Here is a 23,151-nt window from a genome sequence, read left to right on the forward strand (position 1 = left end):
CTTCCCCCTTAACTAGGGACAGCTTTCATGGAAAGGTTTTTAAAACATAAGAAAGTTCATCTATGTTTCTGTTTCTAGTTAACATTCCAGCCAGGGCCTGAGCTATTTTCTTTAGGATGGCTGTCAGGATTAATAATTCTCCCTTTCTCTTCTATTTTGTTCTCTTTGTGTCTGCTTTCCAGTAATATACTAGCTTTACTTTAAAAAACAAACAGAAAACTCCTATAAATCTTTAAATCAGTTGTTCTTAAGGTTTTTTTTCAGTCATGTTCATTTTGAGTCACGTTTGAGGCGTGAGGTGATGCCTGTGATCCCTTTCTTAGACGAATGTTTTTAAATTATTGAAGGAAATGCTAAATTCCAGGTAGAGATTAGTGAAGGTAGAGATGTAATATTCCCCCCCTCCCGTCCAAGTTTGCAGACCCCTCTGGTTAGGAGCCCCCACTTTACACTGTTTTCCTTCTTTCTCCAGGGTGAATTGGAGAAGCTAAACCAGTCCACAGATGACATCAACAGACGGGAAACCGAGCTTGAGGTAGGGATTTTTGGGTCTCCTTCCCCTCTTCTGTGAAAGGGTTTCCACCAGGGATTTCTGTTTTTGGCCAGTTGTTTGATTTTAATGGTCTTGAAATGATTGTTGTTTTCTCCTTGGGAGCTTGACAAGTAATAGCTACCTGAAGCAATTGGGTTCAAACAGCTGAGCTCCTTGTTTATACTCTGCTTTTTGTGACTGGAGCTGGCTCAGTCAGGCCCAATCTCAAAGGTCTGCATTGCATCACCTAGACTTAAGTGTGAGCCTGACGGATGTGGGGAGAACAATTAAGGAGCTCTCCCTTCCCACCCAGATTAATGACTCTCTCCTCTTTGAGCTCAGTAAGCTCCTGGAGAGTAGAGATCATTCAACCATCCTTAGTCTCTCTAATGCCTGGCACAGTGAGGGCACACAGGAGGTGCTTAATTAATACTTCTTGGTTGACCTACCTCTGTATCCCCAGCCCTTTAGATAGGAGAACACACACACACACACACACACACACACACACACCACACACGCTTGATAAATTTTTGTTGAATTATTGAATTGGAAACGACAAGCTTTGAGGCAATCATATATATTTCAGGGTGGCCATTTTATTGTTTTTGTATGCTTGGAACTATTTCATGTTTATTCAGTCTGGCTGTGGAAAGAAAGGGCAGAATTGGGAAATTACAGCCCCTTCCTTTGCATGTATGACATATAGTCTTTTGAATGGTACAGAGAGTTGGTTAGCAAGGCAAGGTCTTTGGACTGGGAAAAATTCTAAAGGCAAGCTTTATTTACATTTTGTCAAGTCAAAAAGTACTTATTAAATGCCTACTGTATGCCAAGTGCTGGGCTAAATTCCATGAGAATTTGAGAACTAGTTAGTAAATAGGTTCATTTTCTTCAGGGCGACCAATTGGTCTCTAGTTCTTTTTGGTTTTTTCATCTATTGGAAAGATTGAACAATCTCTTTTAGTTTGTGGCAGAATTCAAATGATGCTCTTGAGGGGAACAGTCTGAATCTCGTAAAGCGACCTGGTGTCTCTCAGCAAGGAGAACCAAGGCTATAACAGAGCAAATAGTTGGACTGACTAGCTTTTGTGACTGTGAGCAAATCATTTCCTCTCTCTGAGCCTCAGTTTTCTCATCTGTAAAATGGGGAGAGAAGAAAAGATGATTTCCATGCCACTTCTTGCTTTAAGCCTGATCTAGAAGTCAAATGTAAACTAAAAGAGAAGAAAATCTCTTCATTTGTTCCTGATTGGTACATTTATAAATGGGATGCCAGTGTTGACAGAATAATTTGCTAGAATACCCTGCCAGCTCTTTTTCTGTGCTCCAGATCTAGGCAGCTTGGAGGCCCAGTACATTAACTGGGCCTGGAGTCAGGAAGACCTTAATTCAATCCAGGCTTAGATACTTACTAGCTGTGTGACCCTGGGCAAGTCACTGAACCCTTTTTGCCTCAATTTCCTCATCTGTCAAACGAGCTGGAGAAAGAAGTGGCAAAACCACTCCAGTATCTCTGCCAAGAAAACACCAAATGGGGTCATGAAGAGTCTGACATGACTGAACAACAAATCTAAGCTTGGAATAAGTAAATATAGATATGGCAATCTGAACTTGGGCCTATGTTGTTTTGAAGGCAAATGGGTTAATGTCGTTCCAGCCATGCAAAATAGGAGGGAATGAAAGAAATACAGGACCGTAGATTTACAGCAGGGTCTCTTCACTGTTTGGTTGTTATGGACCCCTTTCCAAGTCAGGCTGGTGGAGTCTCTGGACTCTTCAGAATCATGGTTTTAAGTACATAAAATAAAATATATAGGATTGCAAAAGAAACCAAGTATATTGAAATAAACATGTAATTCCTCTTATCCTTCAAGATAATGGACCTTCTAAAAATCTATCCAAGGATCTAAGTTAAGAACTGATGTAGAGAGAGCATTAGCTGCACCTGGGTTCAAATCCTGCCCTCCAACAAGTCTGTGACCTTGAGCAGGTTTTTTAATCTGTCTAGCCACCAAGTTTCCTCAGTTGTTAAATGAGGAGGTTGAACTACGTGGTTTCCATCCCTTCCAGTTTTAAATCTGTGACTCCATGACCTATCGGGCCCTGCAGGTAATCTGGGCCAACCCCTTCATTTTACAGATGAGTAAACTGAGGTTCAGACAAGTTTCCAGAGTATTAAGGGGCTGTGCTGGAATGTGAACTTGGGCCTTCTTTTTTGGGTATTTTGCACCACTGCCAATTTTTCTGCCCTTTTTTTGGGGAGCATTTATAGACATTTGTGGACAAGCTAAGTATACAGAATGTTCTACAAGTCTTAGTCCAAGCTTGGGCAATGAAAACTCACACACTGTCTATAAGGGAGAATGCTGGGAAATGGGTTGGATAAGGGGATTCTGTGGTGAGTACAGGTGGCCACTGTGAAAAGCTTCCCCCTGGGGAGAGTTTTTGGTGACTGTGAAGCTTTTCTTGATTTGTGAGGCTAACATACAATTTAACCCATTAATGAGCTTATCTCGGCTTTCTTTTCAACCTCATTTGGGATGCACTTAGCTCTTCCTAGATGAGGGGCAACTATATCCAAGAGGGTGCTTCCCACCTCCCAGTAGCTCCTGGGGCACATGCCCTTCTGTTTTTTGATCGTCCCCATTACAGGAGAGTGAGGAATGAGGAACATAGAATAACAATCTTGTGGTCAAAGGTTGCCGTGGAAGGGTGGGGCTATGGCTGTCTGGCGGATTTAATGAGTGTCATAGCCAAGAGTGACTAATAGGCTTTATAAGCAAAAACACACTTGGGGCAGTGTGAGATCATAGGTTCCTTGATTCAGAGATGCAAGGGACATTTGGAATTATCTAGTCTGACACTTTTAGTTTGTTTTGTTTTGTTTTTTGCTTTTTGGTGAGGCAATCAGGGTTAAGTGACTCACCCAGGGTCACACAGCTAGTTAAGTGTCAAGTGTCTGAGGCTGGATTTGAACTTGGGTCCTCCTGATTCCAAGGATCTATCCATTGTGACACCTAGCTGCCCCCTGACACCTTTATTTTGCAGATAGGGAAACTGAGGCCTCTAGAGGGAGCCTACCTGCCCATACTCCCTCAAAATAGAGCAGCTGGTTTTTGTGGTGCCAAGGGATTACAGGACCTGAGACATGAGCATTATATATTCTGTTATACAGGGTTTAGGTATGTTGTTGTCCTTGGACACTTTTTATTTTATTTTTAAAAAATTTATTTATTTTATGTTACTATATTAAAGTGTAACTCATGTCTTTTGGGGGTGGGGTAGGGGTGTGTGTGTGTGTGTGTGTGTGTGTGTGTGTGTGTGTGTAGGGGACAATTTGGACCTGTGAGTTCATTAGTATAGGAAACTGCCAGGTGAGAAAACTCTGTTAATGCAGATTAGCAATGTTTCTGCAGCTGAAAGCCTCTACAGAGCTGCCTGGGGCATGGAGTAGTTAAGTGACTTGTCCAGGCTCACACAGTCAGTATATCTCAGAGACAAAACTTGAGCTCAGGTTTTTTCAGACTCTGACACCACCACAAAGAAAAATAAAATCGGTGGAACAAAACTAATTGATACAGTGACTGTCTGATAGCATAAGCCTCATTCTGCATCCGTAGTCCACCCATTCTCTAGGAGGAAAGTAGGGACAATGAAATAGAATTTTTAAATTGCTTTTTCTATCTTCTCCCTTCCTGTCTTGGATTTTATGTCTAGTGATACCCACTAGAGTCTTTGGTGACAATTTTTTTTAATATTATCTGTCCTTAGCATTCTGATTCTAACAGGTAGGAAGTCAAGGTATGTAGAAGGATATTGATATTTGTAATATATTTATAATAATATTTATAGTAACTCAATTACATAGTGTTTAGCAGTCTACAAAGTGCTTTCCTCAAAGAACCATTAAATTTGCTTATGTTAAGAATCAGAAGATCCAGATTCAAATCTCACCTTAAAGCTGTATGCCATGCTAATCTCTTTAACCTCTCTTTGCCTCAGTTTCCTCGTGTATAAAATAAAGAATTGGACTGAATATTCTTTTTCAAAATCTTCCAATTTTTTTTAACATTTTTTTTGTTGAGTTTCAAATTCTCTCCCTCCTTTCAACCCCTCCTCCACTCATTGAGAAGGCAAGTAATGTGATCTCAATTTTTCATGTGAATTTGTACGAAAATGTTTCTAGCCATGTTGCAAAAGAAAAAGCAAGAAAAATAAAGGGGAAAAATTATGCTTTAATTTGCACTCAGAATTCATCAGTTCTCTCTCTGGAGGTGGATAGTAGTTTTCATCATGAGTTCTTCAGAATTCTTGGGTCACTGCATTGATCACAGTCATTTACAGCTGGTCATCATACAGTATTGTTGTTATTGTATACAATGATTTGGTTCTGCTCCCTTTGCTTTGCATCAGTTCATATAAGTCTTCCCAGGTTTTTCTGAAACTAACCTGCTTGTCATTTCTTATAGCGCAATAGTATTCCATCATAATCATATACCACAACTTGTTCAGATTGAATATTTTTTTCAAATATATTTTATTTTCCCCCAAATTACATGTTAAAATGAGGATTTTTAAAACTTTTTTTAACAAAAGTTTTGAGTTCCAAATTCTATCCCTTTCTTCTCTTTCCTCTCCCTGAGATGATAAGCAATCAGATATAGGTTATACGTGTTCAATCATGTACAACATTTCCATATTGGTCATTTTGTACAAAAAGACTCAAAAGAAAAAGAATAAAAGAAAGTGAAAATAGCATGCTTCAGTCTATTTAAACAATACCAGTTCTTTCACAACATGACTGATGTGGAAGTATGTTTAATATGATTGTACATATAGAGCCTGTGTCAGATTGCATGGTGTCTTGGTGTCTTGGGGAAGGCGGGGAGAGGAGAGAGGGAGAAAAAACTTTGGAACTCAAAATCTTATAAAAGTGAATGTTGAAAATTATATTTACATGTAATTGGGAAAAATACTATTAACATCTAAAACAAACAGTATCGATACTTTCTTTGGAGGCGGATATTATGTTTCATCGTTAGTCCTTTGGGCTTTCTTGGAACATCGTGTCTCTGAGAATAGCTAAGTGATTCACAGTTCTTCATCAAACAATATTGCTGTTACTGTGTGTATCGATTATCCCCCTGGTTCTGTTCACTTCACTCTGCATCAGTTCATGTAAGTCTTTCCGGGTTTTTCTGAAAGCATCCTGCTCGTCATTTCTTATAGCACAATAATATTCCTTTACAATCATATACCACAGCTTGTTTAGCCATTCCCCAATTGACGGGCATCCCTTTGATTTCCAATCAGATTGAATATTCTTTAAGTCCTATGACAATGGGGCACTCACAGAATTGCTTTGTTCTTGGATGGCAACCTACTTGATGTGTTGAGAAAGTAGCAGGATATAGTCAGGCATTAGAAGCCCTGAGATCTAGTTCCACCACTGACTAGTCCTGTGATCTTGGGCAGGTCCCTTAACCTGAGCCTCAGCTTCCTCACCTAAAAAATGAGAATAACATAGGGTCCTAGGATCACAGATTTAGAGCTGAAAGGGACCATAGTGACCATCTTGTCTGATGCTCTCATTTTACAGATGAGAAAATAGGCTCAGAGAAAGTGAAATGACTTGTCTAAGGTCACATCTGCCCTTCCTTCATAAGACAGTTGTTAGCATAAATTAGTAATGTACGTATGTAAATGAGCCTTGAAAATTGCCAAGTGATAAACTAGGGCAGGGAGATGTATTCTGTTTTGGGGTGGTGGCCTAGGTTTTTAGCATGATGACTCTGGTCTAATGTCTGAGCCTGTGCTGAGCAACTGATTCTCTGAACATGTTTTTCAAAATTTGAAACATCCCAATAATCTAAGCTTGTTCTGAGGATAGCTTCCAGTTAGCTGCCTACTTTCCTTAACTTGTTTTGACCCCTCTGAACTCTGCTGTCTCTTTTTGACTTTGTCCTAAATTCTAAGGATCAATGTGGCAAACTTATCCAGATTAAACCTGAGGGAACACCCAAGGACTCGGATCTCTTCCATCTTTGAATATGGAGGACGTCCCTTGTCCCTGATATAGTGGAAAGAGTATTGGATTTGGATCTAGAGAACCTGACTTTAATTTCTAGCTCTGAAAGTAGTTATATGCTTGGGATGAGTTGATTCCATTTTCTCATCTGTAAAATGAATGGGTTGGATTAGATGGCTGTCCAAGTTTCCTTCTAGTTCTGAATCCTATGAGCCTATGAAATGCTTGGTTGAATGAATGAATGAATATAGCAAAGAAGGAATTAACCTTTTAACTAAAGAGGATCAGTATCCCTGGGTGTAGATTTTTGGTAGGAATGTAAAATTTTGGTGGGGCAGAAGGACATTGATATAGAGAAGGATAGGACCAGACAGGGTGATTTCACTAGGGAGGGAACTCCCCTAGTGAGAAAACTCCCTCTCCCAGTGTAGGTCGGCACCTTCTTTGCAATTTGTAATCTTAGGGAAATGCTTCCAGTGTTGAGAGGTTGTGACTTGCCCAAAGGTTTTATGGCCAATGTGTGTCATAGGCATGACTCGAACTCAGGTTTTTCTGGCTTTGAGGTCAGTCTTTGATCCACTAGGAAAACATAGTGACATAATAGAGGAGAGTTAGTTTTGGGATCAAAGTCCTGGCTATGCTACTATGAGCAAGTCACTCTATATTTTTGCATCTCAGCTCCCCTATCTGTAAAAACAGAGGGACAGTAGGTGGCCTTTAAGGTCCCTTTCAGCTCTAAATCTGTGTTCCTGTAGCAATAAATCATTTAACCGATCAGTGCCCCAGGAAAGTTTTTTTCCTATGAGGTATAGTTGAGTTGGCAATTTGGGTCGGTGTGGTGTGTGGGGGGTAGTTTCCACCCAGGGAATTCCCATAATGAAGAAGCTAAAAGTCCAAATTTAGAAAAAAATCAAAAGATCCATGTGTGATTAGCCTACAGTCACTTAACAAGAATGAATTATAGGTATATGGCATAAAGTGAGATGAATTATTCACTTTAAATTTTAAAATTTATTTTTAATACCTCTGAAAGCTGTTTTTTATATATTTGTGTGAAAATTACATAGAAAATGAAAATCCACAATGATTTCCAAACATCGATGTAATCAGTAATTACAACTTTCTTCAACATCTTTATAGAAAACAGAATTAACCACAACATGCAGCCAGGCAGGTTGGATTGAGTTTCCTCTCTCTTGTGCACTGCAAAGAGAAGTTATCCCAGGCCAGTAGCAGGGCTAGAAGTCAGTTAGACCAAGGGAGGAGAAAGGGGTGGAAGAGGAGGAAGAGGCCAGAGTAAGCCACAAACTGGCCTGTTTAGCCATGAGTAATCTACAGCTGATGCCTGTGCCTCCTGGGGGAGGGGCAGGTTGGCAAGACCGTGGTCTGGGCAGGCAGGCGAGCTTTTTTTACCCTTGTTAGGATGCCTACTGACTTGAAGGTGACCTAGACTTCAAGCTAGTTTGGGAAAATCATTAGGCCCATGCTGGCTTTTACCATGCTCATCCAATTTGGAATAGGAACACAGTAATAACTAGCATTTATGTAGCGTCTTAAGTTTTGCAAAGCACTTTATATTCGATACTTCATTTCAGTCAATCAATAAACATTTATTAAGTGCCTACTGTGTTAGGCACTGTGCTGAGTGCTGGGGATACAAAAAAAGGCAAAAGACAGCCCCCCCCCTCCAGGAACTTTTGACCTCGGAAGGCAGCTGCTACTATTTCACAAATGAGGGCTCTGAGGCTGGAAAGGTTAAGTGACTTTGTCCAAGATGCCTTAGCTACCCGTGATAATGTCTGAGGCAGGATTTGAACTTGGGCCTTCTTGACTCCAAGTCCAGCACTACCCACCACATGATCCAACTGCCTGTGTTTCAGATTCCGGTCCCCTTCCTACCTAGGCAGCCTTTTTTGCACTTTAACCCTCTCTGTGCGCTCTGTGATTCAGTGACATTGGCCTTCCTGTTGTTCCCTGAATACTACACACTGAATGTCTTTGCCCTGGCTGTCCCTTATGCCTAGAATACTTTCCCTCCTTACCTGGGGCCTCTAAACATCTCTGACTTCTTGAAAAGTCAGCTCAACGTTTGCCTTCCCCAGGAAGCCTTTCCCTAGATTCTTTCCCATCTCCTCCCTCTCTTCCTTTCAGGGACCGTGCTTTTGCCTTTCTTTGTGTTCCCAGAGTTTAGCAGAGTGCTTGCCACGTAGTAGGAGCTTCATAAAGGTTGGTTGACTGGCTCAATGATTATTTGAGTACAAGGCCACCGAGGTCCTTTGTAGCTTCATGCCTCACCCTGAGGAGCCTACGGATGAAGTGAGGAAATACCTTGCTCCTGTGGGTTAGAAAATTGCAAAGAGTGTGTGGGAGGAGTGCCTGGAACCCCGCAGGAGGAGTGAGGTCCATGTGCCCCGCCATGTTTCTCTCCCTAAGGCCTAAAGCTTGTCATATGTTCTTTGGGTGGGTGATTCGGGAGGTAGGGCTTAAGAGGACCAGTTGGGCTGCTCATGGTGGTCAGTGGGAGATGGGAACTGAAGTCAATAATCCATGACATCAGGACAGAAGAATTAGTGGGGACCATGGTCCCCACTTTTGGTCTTCCTTGCTCAGCCCGAGGGCGGGGTCCAGGACCCAGGAGGGCCGATAATGGCAGCCCAGCAACCTCATCACCTTATGAAAGGCTGATGGCGGTGTTTGTGGGCCTTTAGAAAACCCTGCTGGTAGATGGGCTTGGGACTTAGTGTACTCAGTGAGGCAGAATGGAAAAAGTCCTGCCCACATGCCCGAAACACCTGAGTTGAGGCCCAGCTAGACCAATTATTAGTCAAGAGGCCATCTTCCTCATCTGTAAACTGGGCATAATACCAGTTGGTTGGTCAGTAAGCATTTATTAAGCACCTACTGTATGCCAGGCACTGCTACCTATCTCACAGGCCTGGTATGGAAAAAAGAAAGTACTTTTAAGACATAGACATGTGGACTATTTAGTGTGGCCTCTCTTGGGCCTAGCGTCTGGTTTTCAAAGGGCCAGATCCTCTGGTTCTCTGCCTCAGTGTCTCAGACCAGCTGCTGCTGTGGTCACTTTGTGATTGCTGTGGAAGGACATGGAGGTAACAGATGATGGGGGCTTGCTAAACGTTGGGAGACTCTTCCAAGAATATTTTGCTGACAGCTAGCCCTGGGGCTCGGCTACAACTCAGTTCTCTCATCTGCTAATCTAGCCCTTTGTTACAGAGATTGACCGTAATGTGTCCAGAGACCCACCAGTCACAGGGCCTGTGTTACAACAAATGACAGGTACCTGCCCTCCTGTAATCAGGCTCAGCAGAGAGCATTGTTTCCACTGGCCAGCTGTCTCTCAGGAGTGGAGTCCTTCTTGTTAGTCAGTAAACATTTATTAAGTACCTACTATGTGCCGGGCACTGGGGATACAGAAAGAGGCAAAAAATAGACCTGCCCTCAAAGAGCTTACGATCTAATGAGGGAGACAACAAGCAAACAAACCTGCACAAATAAGCTATGTATGAAATAAATAGGAAATAAGTAAGAGAGGGAAGGCACTAGAATTAAGAGTTGGCAAAAAAAATGGGGCAGCTAGGTGTCGCAGTGAATAGAACACTGACCCTGGAGTCAGGAGGACCTGAGTTCAAATCCGGTCTCAGACACTTGACAGTCACTGGCTTTGTGACCCTGGGGAAGTCACTTAACCCCATAGCCTATCAAAAAAAAAGATTAATTCAGGGCAGCTAGGTGTGGAGTGGATAGAGCTCCATCCTTGGAGTCAGGAGGACCTGAGTTCAAATCTGGCCTCAGACACTTGACACTTACTAGCTGTGTGACCCTGGGCAAGGCACTTAATTCGATTGCCTCACCAGAAAGAAAAAAAAAAAAAGGAAAACTGTAGTTGGGACTTAAGGAAAGCCAGGGATTGAATTCTCATGGGACTTTGTGTATCTTGCCAGGGACCTCTGCCAGACCATCCCATCTCTCCTTTTTGCTTGGCTACTGTTGCTATGTCCTGCTTTTCTCTTTGGGGAGCAGAGACTATGGGTAAAAAAATTTAAGATAGGGGAAGGAGTTGGGAGGCATGAAGGGCTTGTTGGGTTGGGATGCTAAATTGTCATGGAAAATATAGATGTCTGTGTCCTCCCCCCAGGGGTGTGTGTGTGTGTGTGTGTGTGTGTGTGTGTGTGTGTGTGTGTGTGTGTGTGTGTGCACGAGCACACCAGCTTAATAAGTACTTACTGATGACAGACTAAAGTCATAAGTGGTGACTGCATTGCCAAGAGTTCTGAAGTCTTCCAAAGCTGGTGACTGTGATGAAGCTTTGAGCTTGGACAACTCTTGAGGATGATTTACTAAGAGGTAGAGAGGGATGGAGTGTATGTGAGTGGAGGAATCACTTTGATGAAGTCCTTGAAGGATGAGGAGGGAGAACAGTGAGGCGTAGGACAGAGCGGGGATCTGGGAGTGTCTTGCTGGGCAGTGGCAGAGTAGCATCCTAACTGGTCTTTCTCCTAGTCTCTCCTTTCTCCCCTTTCCAGCCCATCTCTGGCACAACTACCCGCTGATATTTCTAAAGCAGAAGGAAGAGCGTGTTGCCTTCATCCCCTCAATCACCCTAGTGGTTCCCTGTTAACATCAAGATCAGCTATGACTTCCTCTGGTCAAGAAGCTTCAGTGATTCCCTACAGCCTCTAGTATTAAATACAAACTATTCTGGCATTTCACGATTGGTGGCAACTTATCTGCAGGAGAAGATGGGATTGAATGCACCTGTAGTGTAATTAGCCTTGACAAGGAGAAGGGCCCATCTAGTGTCAGAGTAGGAGAAAGGAGAAGAGTTTGGGAGATGATGTCGAGGGGTTTTTTGATGAAGGAAATAGGAGAAGAGGGAGTTCACATTGAGTGAAGGCAGAATGAGAGACAGACAGAGAGAAGGAAGGTGCATGGAGAGGGGGGTGTTAGGAGTCTTGAGAAAGGAAGAGGTTTGGAATATTGTCCATGGGGAGAGAGATGGGGAGTCAATTAAGAAGCAATAAATGGATGGCCTTGCTGCAGTGAGACTCAGTTGAGGTTGGAAAGCAGGAACATGTAATGTACCCAGTCAGCACAGTTGTGAGACCTTCTCAGCAGCTAATGAGTAAGATTGGGAAAAACTAGCAGCTGAGCTTTGGCCAGAGTCAGGACAGGAAAAGGGGGCAAGGGATACGAAAGCAAAAGACGGTATGGATTGAAATGGCTAACTCTTGAACTGAAGGAGGAAAGTGAAGTCAGAGGAGGAAGGAGTCCTAAGGGCTGGAGAGGACTGGAAGACTTAATTCAGGCAAAGACCAGATCCAGGAGGAATGAAAAACAGAGAGAGATGGAGTGATAATAAGTATGGATCTAAGGCAAATCTTTAGTTTCAAATATTTTTGCAGATAATAAATTGTGGGCTGAGAAAGTACAGAAAGAGAAATTTTATTGGTTCTCAAACTCTGAGCCTGAGCCTAGATGCTGGAGGAAATAAAAACTGCCATACTCTTCTATTATTTGATTTCCATTATAAATTGCCTTTAATAAAATTGGAAATGTTTTCCAAACGGTTGTGTTTTCTAAATTGATTAAAAAAATAAGGTGTGCTTTCTGATTGGCCACCAGGCTTTTCCACCTGTAGCCAGGTTTCTGGACCACTGGAAAGATGGCCCATAGTTGTACATAAACTGTGAGGTGTGTGGGTTAATTGGGACTTACCCCTAAGGCTGCTTGGCAATGGACATCATGGCTGTTGACCAAATGCTTGGGAATGCTTCAGTAGTAGTATAGTTATTTGTCTATAGGCAGCTAACCTTTCCCTCTCCCTCTTCCTCCCCCTTCCTCTCTTTCTCCCTTCTCTCTCTCTCCCTTCCCCCTCCCCCTCTCCCACCCCCAACCTCCTAGCTCTTGCTTTAGCAGACCCAGGCTAGAGTCAGACGGCTGGCAGGGAATAGAATTAGCTTTTGTTTCTTCTGTGCTTCAAAGCTGGGGAAGGTTTATTGGCCTTTTCACATGTGATCCTTGAGGCTCCTCCTGGTAAGGTATGCAAATAGTAATTGTCAAGATAGAAAGCAATGTAGACAGAGCAACTTTGTTACTACCTTGTTAAACTTTTAAATAAACTTAAAAAATATGCTGCGTACAAGAAGTTCATGGTTTCATTTGCAATAAAAATGTCTTTGGTTAACTTCATAATAAAAGGGAAAAAAGAGAGGGCTCACATAGATTGTACATTTATGCCTGAAAAGTTCTTTAGAGGTCATTATGTCCAACCCTCTTGTTTTCCAGATGCAGATACTAAGGTTCAGAGAGATTCAACAACTCCTGGGATTTTAACCCGAGTCACAGGACTCTATCCCCCATGGAACATAGAGGCAGCGACGTGGTGCCATAGTGCATAGGGTGCTGGGCCTGGAGTCAGGAAGAATTGAGTTCAAATCCGGCCTCAGACACATATTAGCTATGTAACCTCAGGCAGGTTACTTAACCTCTGTTTGCCTGAGTTTCCTCAGCTGTAAAATGGGAACCGACCTCCCAGGGTTGTTGTGCGAATCAAATGAAATAACATTTATTTTTTTTAAAAAAGTGCTTATCACATTGCTTGGCACACAGTAGGTGCCATATAAATACTTATTCCCTTCCCTTCCCTTCTCCATGGATTCAAAACTGGAAAGAATCTCCGCGCACCCCCCCCCCCTTATTTTACAAATGAGCAAACTGAGTTGCCCGTAATATACTGGTCAGAGGCAGGATTCAAACCTACATCTTAGGTCTCCATATTCTGTCTCTTTCCTCTGTACCATTCATTTTTTTCCCCTCAGGGTCACATAGCTAGTATCATATGTTTGAAGTCATGTTTGAACTCAGATCCTCCTGACTCTAGGGCGGGTGCTCTATCTAGTGTGCCACCTATCTGCCCCCATTCTTTCTCTTTATAGGGTGTTTTAAAATTGGCAAAGTGCTTTGTAATCATTCCCATTATCCCTATTTTACAGATGAGGGAAGCCAAGTCTCAGAGAATCACAGGGATTTGGTTTGGGTATGGAAGGCACATTTATCAAATAACTTACAAATCTTGAATTGCTGATGTCTTGAGCAAAGAGGCTGGGCTCACCCAACTCCCTGTTGACCTACCAAAATGTAAAAGCATTTAGCTCTTCTCAGCAATGCAAGGATCTAAGACATCTTCAAAAGACTCATGATGGAAAATGCTATCTACATCTAGAGAAAGAACCGTGGAGTCTGAATGCAGATGGAAGTATACTATTTGCTCTCTTTTTTCTTCTGTTTTGTTTTATTTTTTTTCTTATTGGTTCTAATTCTTCTTTACAACATGACTAATGTGAAAATATGTTTAATAGGAATGTATATGTAGAGCCTATGTCAGATTGCGCATCGTCTTGGGGAAAAGAGGTGGGGAGGGAAGGGGACAAAATTTAAAACTCAAAAGTTTATGGAAGTGAATATTGAAAACTAAAATAAATAAATTTTAAAAAATCTACAAGCATATTCTTCCAACTCTCCTCCCTCTCCTTTCTACCATTCTTTCTTCCAAGTTGAGAGGAAGAGAGATCTCTGAAGGCTGGTCCTGGCTTAGGTTCCTTTGAATATCGAGTGGTTTAAATTTCTCAATGAGCATTTCTCTTAGACACATTAATGTTGTGGTTTGTATGCTCGGGTTTAATGAATTAAATGTTATCGAACCCACTCATCCCTTTGGCCTGGATCCCAGCTATCTTTAGCTGAAACCCTCCTTGGCGAGAAGTTACTTAATATACCCATGGCCAGATAAATGCCTCCAGTGCTAAAGGCAATATCACTTTATGTAATGCATGTGTTCTTAACGAAGGAGCATTGTGTAATTTGTGAAGGCGCAAAAATCTGCATGACTTGCAGAAAAGAGTCACTTGCGTTTCCTTAAAGGAAGAAGGCTATTTTAAAGTCATTGTTGCCTGATTTTTTTGTTTTGGCTGTATTTGGCTTATCTAAGAGATATTACTGTTTGTTCTGACAGACAGACATGGCCCCAGGAGAGACGATGATGAGGACATCCACTGTTTATATTATAGTCCTTACCAGAGAGACTCGCTATAAATTCTTGCTTCAGCTGACTGTGAACTGAACCAAACTACATGTGATGAATGAGCCCTGGATGTGTTCGTTTGTCCCTCCTCTCCATAGTCTGTTCCCACAACATATTTTGTGGCCAGATTGAAAAAGCAAGATTGGTTCCTTCTCATTTGGCTAGATGTTGGAGCACAAAAATGTTTTGTATCTCATTTTCCTCTTGAAGCTTACCGGCAGAGATTGAGATAATGATGTGGTTGGTTTGAGGGCCCAGGCCACTCTTGGCTTAAATGATCTCTTTCAAGCCTTGTCAGCAGAGCTAAAACTAGGGTCTTGGAGCAAGGGTTTTGACCTAAGGTGCCTAGGAGGGAAGGAGGGGAGGGCGGAGCTTTTCTGTGGTGCTGTTACAGAGCCTATGCCCCTGGAATTATAGCCTCATGTATAAGAGCAGGAAGGATCTTTGGAGGCCATCTTGGGTTACAGATGAGAAAACAGAGACCCAGGGAGACTGTGACGTGCCCAAGTTCATGCTGGCAGAAAGTGTCAGATGGAATTGAGTGGGACAGGAGGTAGGCCATGGGGGAGAGGATGAGGGAATGAATGTTTTTGCCCCAGGGAATTCAATCAATCAACAAATATTTATTATGCATCTACTGTGTGCCAGGTACTGTGCAAAAGGCTCCAAAAGTTCCTTGTTCCACCTCTGCTTGTCCAGTATATTATAGAAGAGATATTTATTTAGACACACCTTGGCCTACATTAACTACATACCTTCGTACCCCGAGCTTCTGGGATTCCGTGATCTTTTCCTTCTCCCTTGCTGGAGTGACCTTCCGAGTAGCCACACTTGAGAGTTAACCAGGCAGGTTAAGAATTAACTCATCAGACAGAAAGAATTTCTGATTAGCTAAGACAGTGAGGCTGAAAAAGCCAAGTCCTGTAAAAGCATGAGTGAGCAGTTTGGATGGAGACAGCAAAACTAACCTTAAGGAAGGCTCATGGGTCATGGTGTTGATGCTGCTTGGCAAGCTTGTGAAAAAATGGAATTTTATGCAAGAACTCGAGTTTCCAACAAATGAAAGATTGTTTGTCACGGCCCAAACCCAGGCATGAGCATGAGGGATCAGAAGGTCCTCTCCGGGTCCAGACTGAAGAGAGCATGCAGAGCTCCAATGGGGACTCTTGCCTCAATGTCCCAACAGTTGGCTTCTTGGGGTCTCCGTTTGGGAATGGAATCATGGTGTTGACTTCTTGCCTAACATAACCATTTTCTATATGGAAAACCCAGGGCTTACCAAGCAAGTTGGGAAAGACTTAAGCAAATGTAGATTAAATTTGGAAAGCTGGCAGTGATGTCATTCCTCATCCCAAGCAATTTCTGAATGAACTGTGACTCTTTAGGACTGCAAAGCCTGTCATTTAATGAGTGAAGACACCAAGACCACTCTTTTCCTAATTGATCTATTTCAGTAACTGACCTTGGTCCCTTCAACTCACTTTTCTCTTCATTCCTTTTTTGATGTTTAGAGAGAAGAGAGGTCCTAAGTCCCCTGGATGAAATGTAACTTTTTTTTTCCAGTGTAGAGCCTGTGGTTTCGTTAATTTTGCTGTCTCCATCCTTAAGCATAGAATCCAGACATTTTATTAAGAGCCTTGACTGTTGGAGGCAGAGTGTGACCCTGGGCAAGTGAGTTAACTTCCTGGGCCTCGGTTTCTTCAACTGTAAAATGGAGGCTGAACTAAGTGGCTTTTGAGGTCCCTTGCATGTCTTGGACATTAAGGGGAAAAACCCCAACCTACTTTAATGGGTAGGTTGGTATTCCCATAGGGGAAAGTCAGACCTCCAGGGTGGTTGCACAGTTTGTCACTGACTTTTATTCACTTGTTTAGAACCTTTTAAAATGCTTCGTTCTAGGAAGGGAGACAGTGGGGTGTGGTGGGAGCTTTGGACTCGATCTGGCTTTAACCAAGGGTGGGAAACTTGCAGCCTCGAGGTCACATGTGGCCTTCTAGGTCCTCAAGGTTGGCCCTTTGATTGAAGATTTGCCTGAAGATTCCTGGTTGAGACCTTGGGCAAAATGCTTCATTCCTCTGGGGCCTCTGCTTCCTCACTGGTCACATGGAAAGAATGTTCTCTTTATTACCTTCCTCGTAGGGTTTAATTATTAGCCAAAATGGAGACATCCCTAATGTGTTTTCCGGTGTCTGATTTCAGGAATCTGATTTCTTTTCCTTGATTTATGGTTGCTTAAGACAGATTTTAACATTGTGGTTAAATTCCATGTTGTTTCTGGCCCGTGCGATAAAAACAAAGTAACTGAAAGCAAGCTCCTACCTCCTTAGCCTCCCTTCTATCTTGCTTGGAATTAAAAATACTCTTTTCTAAAATGCAAAGTCTCCAAATACACTCCCACTCGAAGAATCTGAACTCTCTGAAAGCAGGGGTTGTCTTCATTGTCTTCTCTCTTTGTATATCCAGCATTTAACACTGTGCTTTGAACCCAGTAAGCGCTTAATCAAAATTTTTTTCCTTTCTTCATTCAGTATTCCGTCCGCTAACTCTTTGCTGGGGTCCTGCTGGATCACCTATTCATATGGCCCACAATCCCTTGCAATTCCACATTTGGCCTATGAAGTGCTTTGGTGAGCAGGATGGTTAGACATTGACCCGAGTGATGAAAACCATAGTCCCAGCTAAAATCCCCCTTCTACAGGAGGCCTTCCCCAACCCCATTCACCCCAGTGCCTTTCCTCTGTTAATTATTTTCTATTTTATTCTGTATGTAGCTTGCTTTGTATATATTGATTTTCATGTTGTCTCCCCAATTAGACTGTGAGCTTCTTGAGGGCGGGGACTGTCTTTTGCCTCTCTGTATCCCCACTGCTTACTTAGCACATAGCAGGCAGGCACTTAATAAATGTTTATTGAATAAATGAGTGAATAATCATAGGGTCAAGTCAGCCTGTACACCTGGGAAGAGAGGAGTAAAGTTGTACAGTTGCATACGTTACGCAGCAGGATGACGGAGGCCAAGATGGTTGTCTTACCAGCCTCAAAAGAGAGAACCTTTGTTTTGTTCTGTGGGAGAAGCAGTGAGGTTTATTACTCTTTCCTTTTCCACAAGAGACTTTCTTTTGACCTGGTGCCTCATTGCTCAGAGGTGCAAGAGAGGCAAGAGTACTGGACTGAAGCTCAGGGCACATGGGTTCCAATCCAGCCACTGCTGGTAACTGGCTGTGTGAATTTAGGGAAATTAACGAACCTCTCTGGACTCCGGTTTGCTCATTTTTTCAAATGAAGGGGGTTAGATTGGTTAATCTCTAAGTCCACTTCCAGCTGTGTGGTCTATGCTTCCAAGGCTTCTTTTGAGCAAAGTGGAAAGTTACAGACAGTCCAAAGCTGAAAATGTACATGAGTCAGAAGGACTCATCCCTCTTGACTATTCCTCACACGTGCCTGGGATACCTTCCCTCCTCATTGCTGCCCCTTAAAATCCCTGGTTTCCTTCTGAGGAGTAGGACGCAGCTTAGATCTGGGATTTCCTTAGGACTACGAACACAGGTCAGCAATTCTCTGCAACTTACGGATTTAGGAAGTGCCTGGGGCATTGACGTAGGGGTTAGGGACTTGCCTAGGGTCATACAGCGGGGATTTGGTGGGGGATAACCTCAAACACAGAATTCCCATTTTCTTCAAAGCACAGCTCAGATTCTCTGTCTACATGAATGAAGCCTTATAGGTCTAAACTTGGGATCTGCCCCTACTCCATTCTCCCTGCCCCCTTCCTCTTCCACTTTTTGCTTTGGGGATAAGAAAAGAGGAAGGGGAAGAAGAATATTTGGGCCCTCTCAGAAGTCACAAAACAGAACTTCCACACCCCCCACCCATCACTTTGAGGACTCTTTAAAATGTTTGGGAGATTTTTTGGCACTTTGAAGAGACCAAAAATTACTTTAGAAAGGATAAATTGGCCAGGAAGGTGTGCCTTTTTTAAAAGCTGAAGAAAAAGTGGCTGATCTGGCCCTGAGCATGGTGCTCACCTGCCCCCCAGGGACTTTTCTGTGGTTGTTCATTGTTCAAGGGTCTCCAGATTTTTTCTTGCCCATGGTTTCCTCTAGAACTGTTGAGGAAACTTGCCTGTTTTCACCCATATTCCTCTATCAGAACCAATCCTAAGACTCTGGCATATCTCTCCTCTTCTAGAAGTAGGCTGCCTTTCCAAGGACAGCCATCTTTCATGGGTACTTTCTTCTAACTTGAAAAATAGCCTATCTGGCTAGATTGTGCATTTTATTGAGAACAATCTTAACATACAGATTTATCCTTGAAAACAGTCATCTATGTAGCTGTCTATTCATCAAGCTCATTGGATTTAAAATATACATTGATTACTTTGGGGAAATTCCAGCATATTTGCCTCGGATTTCATCTATTAGATGACCTTTACTCCTCATCCACTGGTATTATTTTTTTTAATTTATTGCTTTTTAAAAATCTTACTATCATTTCTAAAATACAGCCTCCCTCCCCTAGTCAGAGAGAGCTCGAGCGAGAAGGAATTTTTAAAAAAGAAAGAAAGCAAACAAAAAAAAAAGGTTTTGCAAAATTAATCAGTACATCAAGTGAGTTTGGTAGCATTTGCAGTGAAAGGAGAGCACCAGTGACACCTGAACAGTGAATTTTTGCAAGGAGAGCAGCCATGCAGAAATGATCTGGAAGCCCATTCTAAACCATTTGAGGAAAAGGCCCATGTCTTAGTCTAAGCTTGGCACCTCCCCCAGTGCCTAGCATAATGTTCTTTCCCAAGCTTCTGCTAGCAGCCATGATCTCTAGTCATTCTATGGGTTGCAGCAGCTTCCAAAGAGGAATCCTTTCCTCTACTTTCTTATTTCTCCCATAGGATCATATTTCTCCATTCCAACCCCTCATATCACAGAGGAGAAAACTGAAGCCAATTAGGTTAAGTGATTTGTCTAGGGTCACACAGCTAGTAAGTGTCTGAGGCAGGATTTTAATTCCAGTCTTCCTGACTCCAAATCCAATGTTCTTTCCACTGTATCTCTTAAGGGAGAATTATAGTTAGACATAACCAGCCCAAGAAATAGGAGCAGGAGGCTGTAGACTGGAGATGCACACGCTCACAAAAGGACATTTCTTTTGCAAGACCTTAGTAAAAGTGCATTTTCATTTCTTTGGACTGGGATTGTCCTAGAAAAATCTGGGCTGTGCCTATTAGATCATTTTCCTTAGGCCTTGGGCATGGCTGCCAGAAGGCTGTAGGAGCTGAGTTTCAACCTCATCCCTATTAAATTGCATGTGAGAGATAAAAATATAAGTGGACAAGTTGCACGGTGACTGGGGCCTGCAGGGCCTGCCTGATTATGGCAGGACTTTAGGGGGTCTTTCTGGCCATGTTTTCTTTTGTCTTCTGTTTGCCCTTTTTGGGTTTTATGCAAACTTGGCCCTTTAGAGGTAACCTAGCTCTTCCCTGTGAGCTGTTGTTTCTATCTGGTTGAACAAAGCCAAACTGGGCATTGGGGCTGAAATTCACTTGGTCTGAGTTTGAATGTAACAAATACTTATTAAGCACCTACTGTGTGTGCCAGGTACTCTGCTAAGTGTTAGGGGATGTGGAGAGCAAAATGAAATATTCCCTGCCCTCAAGGAGCTTACATACCATTGGTGGGGTTAGATGTAGAACATGAGATCTTTTCAAGAGGAAAAGTGCCCTGGGCAGGTCAGGAAAGGCCATGTTTGGGAGACAGTTATCACCAGATGGTGATGGTCTGGACATGGGGAACCACTTGACAGTGGTGTGGAGGCAGGAGATGGGCAGTGGCCAATGGGAGGCTGGTCTGATTGGAATGTAGAATATGAAGGTGAAATCCCATGACATAAGACTGGAAAGCCTTATGGGAGCCAGATTGGAGAGGACTTTAAATGTCAGGCTGAGGAGTTCACATGTTATGCTGCATTAAGCCAGGCCTTTCCAGGGCAAACCCAAAGCCTATAACAATCTCTTGAAATAACCCTCCTATCACCTTAAATTTTAGGCTCTTATGTTGGTTTGTTCCTGTTAAATACTTAATAATGATTACCAATGATTAATAAATATAAAATTATTATATTTATATAATTATATATCATTACTATATAAAATATAATTCTAATTAAAATTAGTATGGGCTATAGTATTATCTATTAATAATTTTGGTTTTCCCTTATATAGCTTTTTTGTACATATTTGTTGTTTCTGTTCCATTACATGGTAAACTCCTTGAGGGCAGGGACTGTCTGCTTATTTTTGTATCCCCAGCACTTAGCACAGTGGCAGCACGTAGTAGGTGTTTAATAAATGATTTATTAGTCCCCACAATACTTTGTTTTTTAATTTTTTAAATTAAAAAAAATTTAACTTTATTTTTTACACTTTAGTGTTTTATTTTTTCCAATTACATGTAAAGATAGTTTTCAATATTCATGTTACAAGATTTTTAGTTCCAAATTTTTTTTCTCCCTCCCTTTCTCCCCTCCTCCCTCTCCAAGACAGCAAATGATCAGATATAGTCTATACATGTACAATCATATTTCCACATTAGTCATTAGTCATATTGTGAAAGAAGAATCAGAACAGAAGGGGAAAACCATGAGAAAGGGGAAAAAAAAAAGAGAAAATAGTACGCTCTGATCGGCATTCAGACTCCAGAGTTCTTTCTCTGGGTAACACTTTGGAGATTAGTTACACTAGCCCCATTTCTCAGATGAACAGACTGAGGCACAGTTAAGCAGTCTGTCCAAAGGTACAGAGAAGTCTAGGTGAAGTGTGGTGGTCAGGAGCTAAGTCCTTTCCCTCCCAGCCTGTGTTCCTTTCCTTTTCTTCCTCTTTCCAGGCTGACTGGAATTTGCCTCATTTTATCCAGCTGGTTTTCCCCTAGCTAAACAATAGGGATGTTTTCACAAAATGCCCTCCCGAAGCCCAGAAATACTGGATCAGGTAGGGTGTGTGATCTCTCTGAAATGCTTTGGCTCAGTGAATTGCTCTCATAGCCTGCTGATTCACCTAATGGATGTGACATACTTCTCAGATTTGAAAATTTGAAACTTCATCTAGGCAGACAGGATCCTTGGGGTGCTGATTGAAAAAGAAAAAGCTGGTTGGCTGCTATGGCACTCTAAATTTGTTTTTTCCTCTGTGGATAAGAGCTCTGTCTGTTCTCCTGAGCAGGCCTGGGCCTGGCTACTCCCTCCACGTGCCATATGGAGATCAGCTGCAGCCATATCCCGACTGAGGCTTCCAGCCTGCGGATGCGCCTTCTAATCACAGCACACAAATTAGCCTGCGATGACGTCAGCCCGTGGCTGCTCCCTTATACTGGGAAGGAGGTTGTAAAAAGCAGGTGGGCTAGTGACAAGTGTCGGTTGGCTTCCTAGACCCATAAAGAAGGACTTAAAGACATTTTTTTTTACCGCTTAGCTTTAAGCACCCTTATCGTATATAAAACCTCCCCAAAAACCCAAACAGCAAAAGCCAAAGATAAACCCTAAGTCACTGGTGTCCGTCATTTTTGCTGTTTGGTTGTGGTGTTCAAATCTTTGTTATCCTATTTGGGGTTTTCTTGGCAGAAACACAGGAGTGGTTTGCCATTTCCTTCTCCAGCTCATTTTACAGATGAGGAAACTAAGGCAAACAGGATTAAGTGGCTTGCACAGGGTCACACAGCTAGTAGGTGTCTGACACAGATTTGAACTCGGGTCTTCCTGACTCCAGGCCTAGCACTCCATCCACTGAGCTATCTAGCTGCCTCTAATGTCTATAAACAGGGCTTTGTTTCCAGGGACAGAAATTTCTCTGGAGTTATTCCCCATACCTTGAATGCTCATACCCCTCTACTTCTTAGAATTCCTAGCTTCTTTCAATATTTAATTCAGATCCCACGTTCTACGTGAAACCTTTGCCAGGGGTGTGCTGGACCCAGCTTGTACCAGCTGATTGTTAATTTTCAGTGGGAGTAGCATTTATAGCTCTGAAAAGGGTGAATGCTATAAATCAGAATTTGAGTTACTGGTTTCCTAATTGGGCTTAAGAAAGTGACGGAGTAAATGTTAATAATGCAGTGGTCTGTGGGTACTTTTTTTTCTTTTTGGAAAGCTGGTGGTTAAACATTTACCAGCACCCTTTTGGACCTTTTTTTCCTTCTTTCCTCTTCTCCGCTCCTCCACTATCTCCCTGGAAATTGCCTTGTATGTAAGAGCACAGACTCATAGATTTAGAGCCCAGACCTCCAGAGGTCACTAATGCCAACCCCCTCATCTTATAGATAAGGAAACATCATCCCCCCAGTGTTCACAGCTAGGAAGTATCTGAAGTGAGATTCGAACGCAGATTTTCCTGACTCCAAGCCCAGAGCTCTGCCCGTTATAATTCTTGGACAAATTTATATATGTATATGAGACTTCCCTCATGTAGGGCTGCTTGGCTTATGTCTTTGCGACCCCATCACC

The 23,151-nt window shown here is 42.4% G+C and overlaps 1 protein-coding gene across 5 annotated transcripts in view; it reads left to right on the forward strand.

Moving 5' to 3' along the window:
* The window catches only part of SH3BP5 (SH3 domain binding protein 5), a 92,582-nt gene that overhangs the window by 2,386 nt on the left and 67,045 nt on the right, over positions 1–23,151 (forward strand). For all 5 annotated transcript variants that reach the window (XM_078151506.1, XM_020987250.2, XM_078151508.1 and 2 more), the window contains exon 2: positions 473–535. In XM_078151506.1, the coding sequence (XP_078007632.1) occupies positions 473–535 (63 nt within the window). The remainder of the gene's footprint in view (positions 1–472; positions 536–23,151) is intronic.

Source organism: Phascolarctos cinereus, unplaced genomic scaffold (genome assembly GCF_003287225.1).
Source record: "Phascolarctos cinereus isolate Bilbo 61053 unplaced genomic scaffold, phaCin_HiC Scaffold_1;HRSCAF=81, whole genome shotgun sequence".
Classification (NCBI taxonomy): domain Eukaryota; kingdom Metazoa; phylum Chordata; class Mammalia; order Diprotodontia; family Phascolarctidae; genus Phascolarctos; species Phascolarctos cinereus.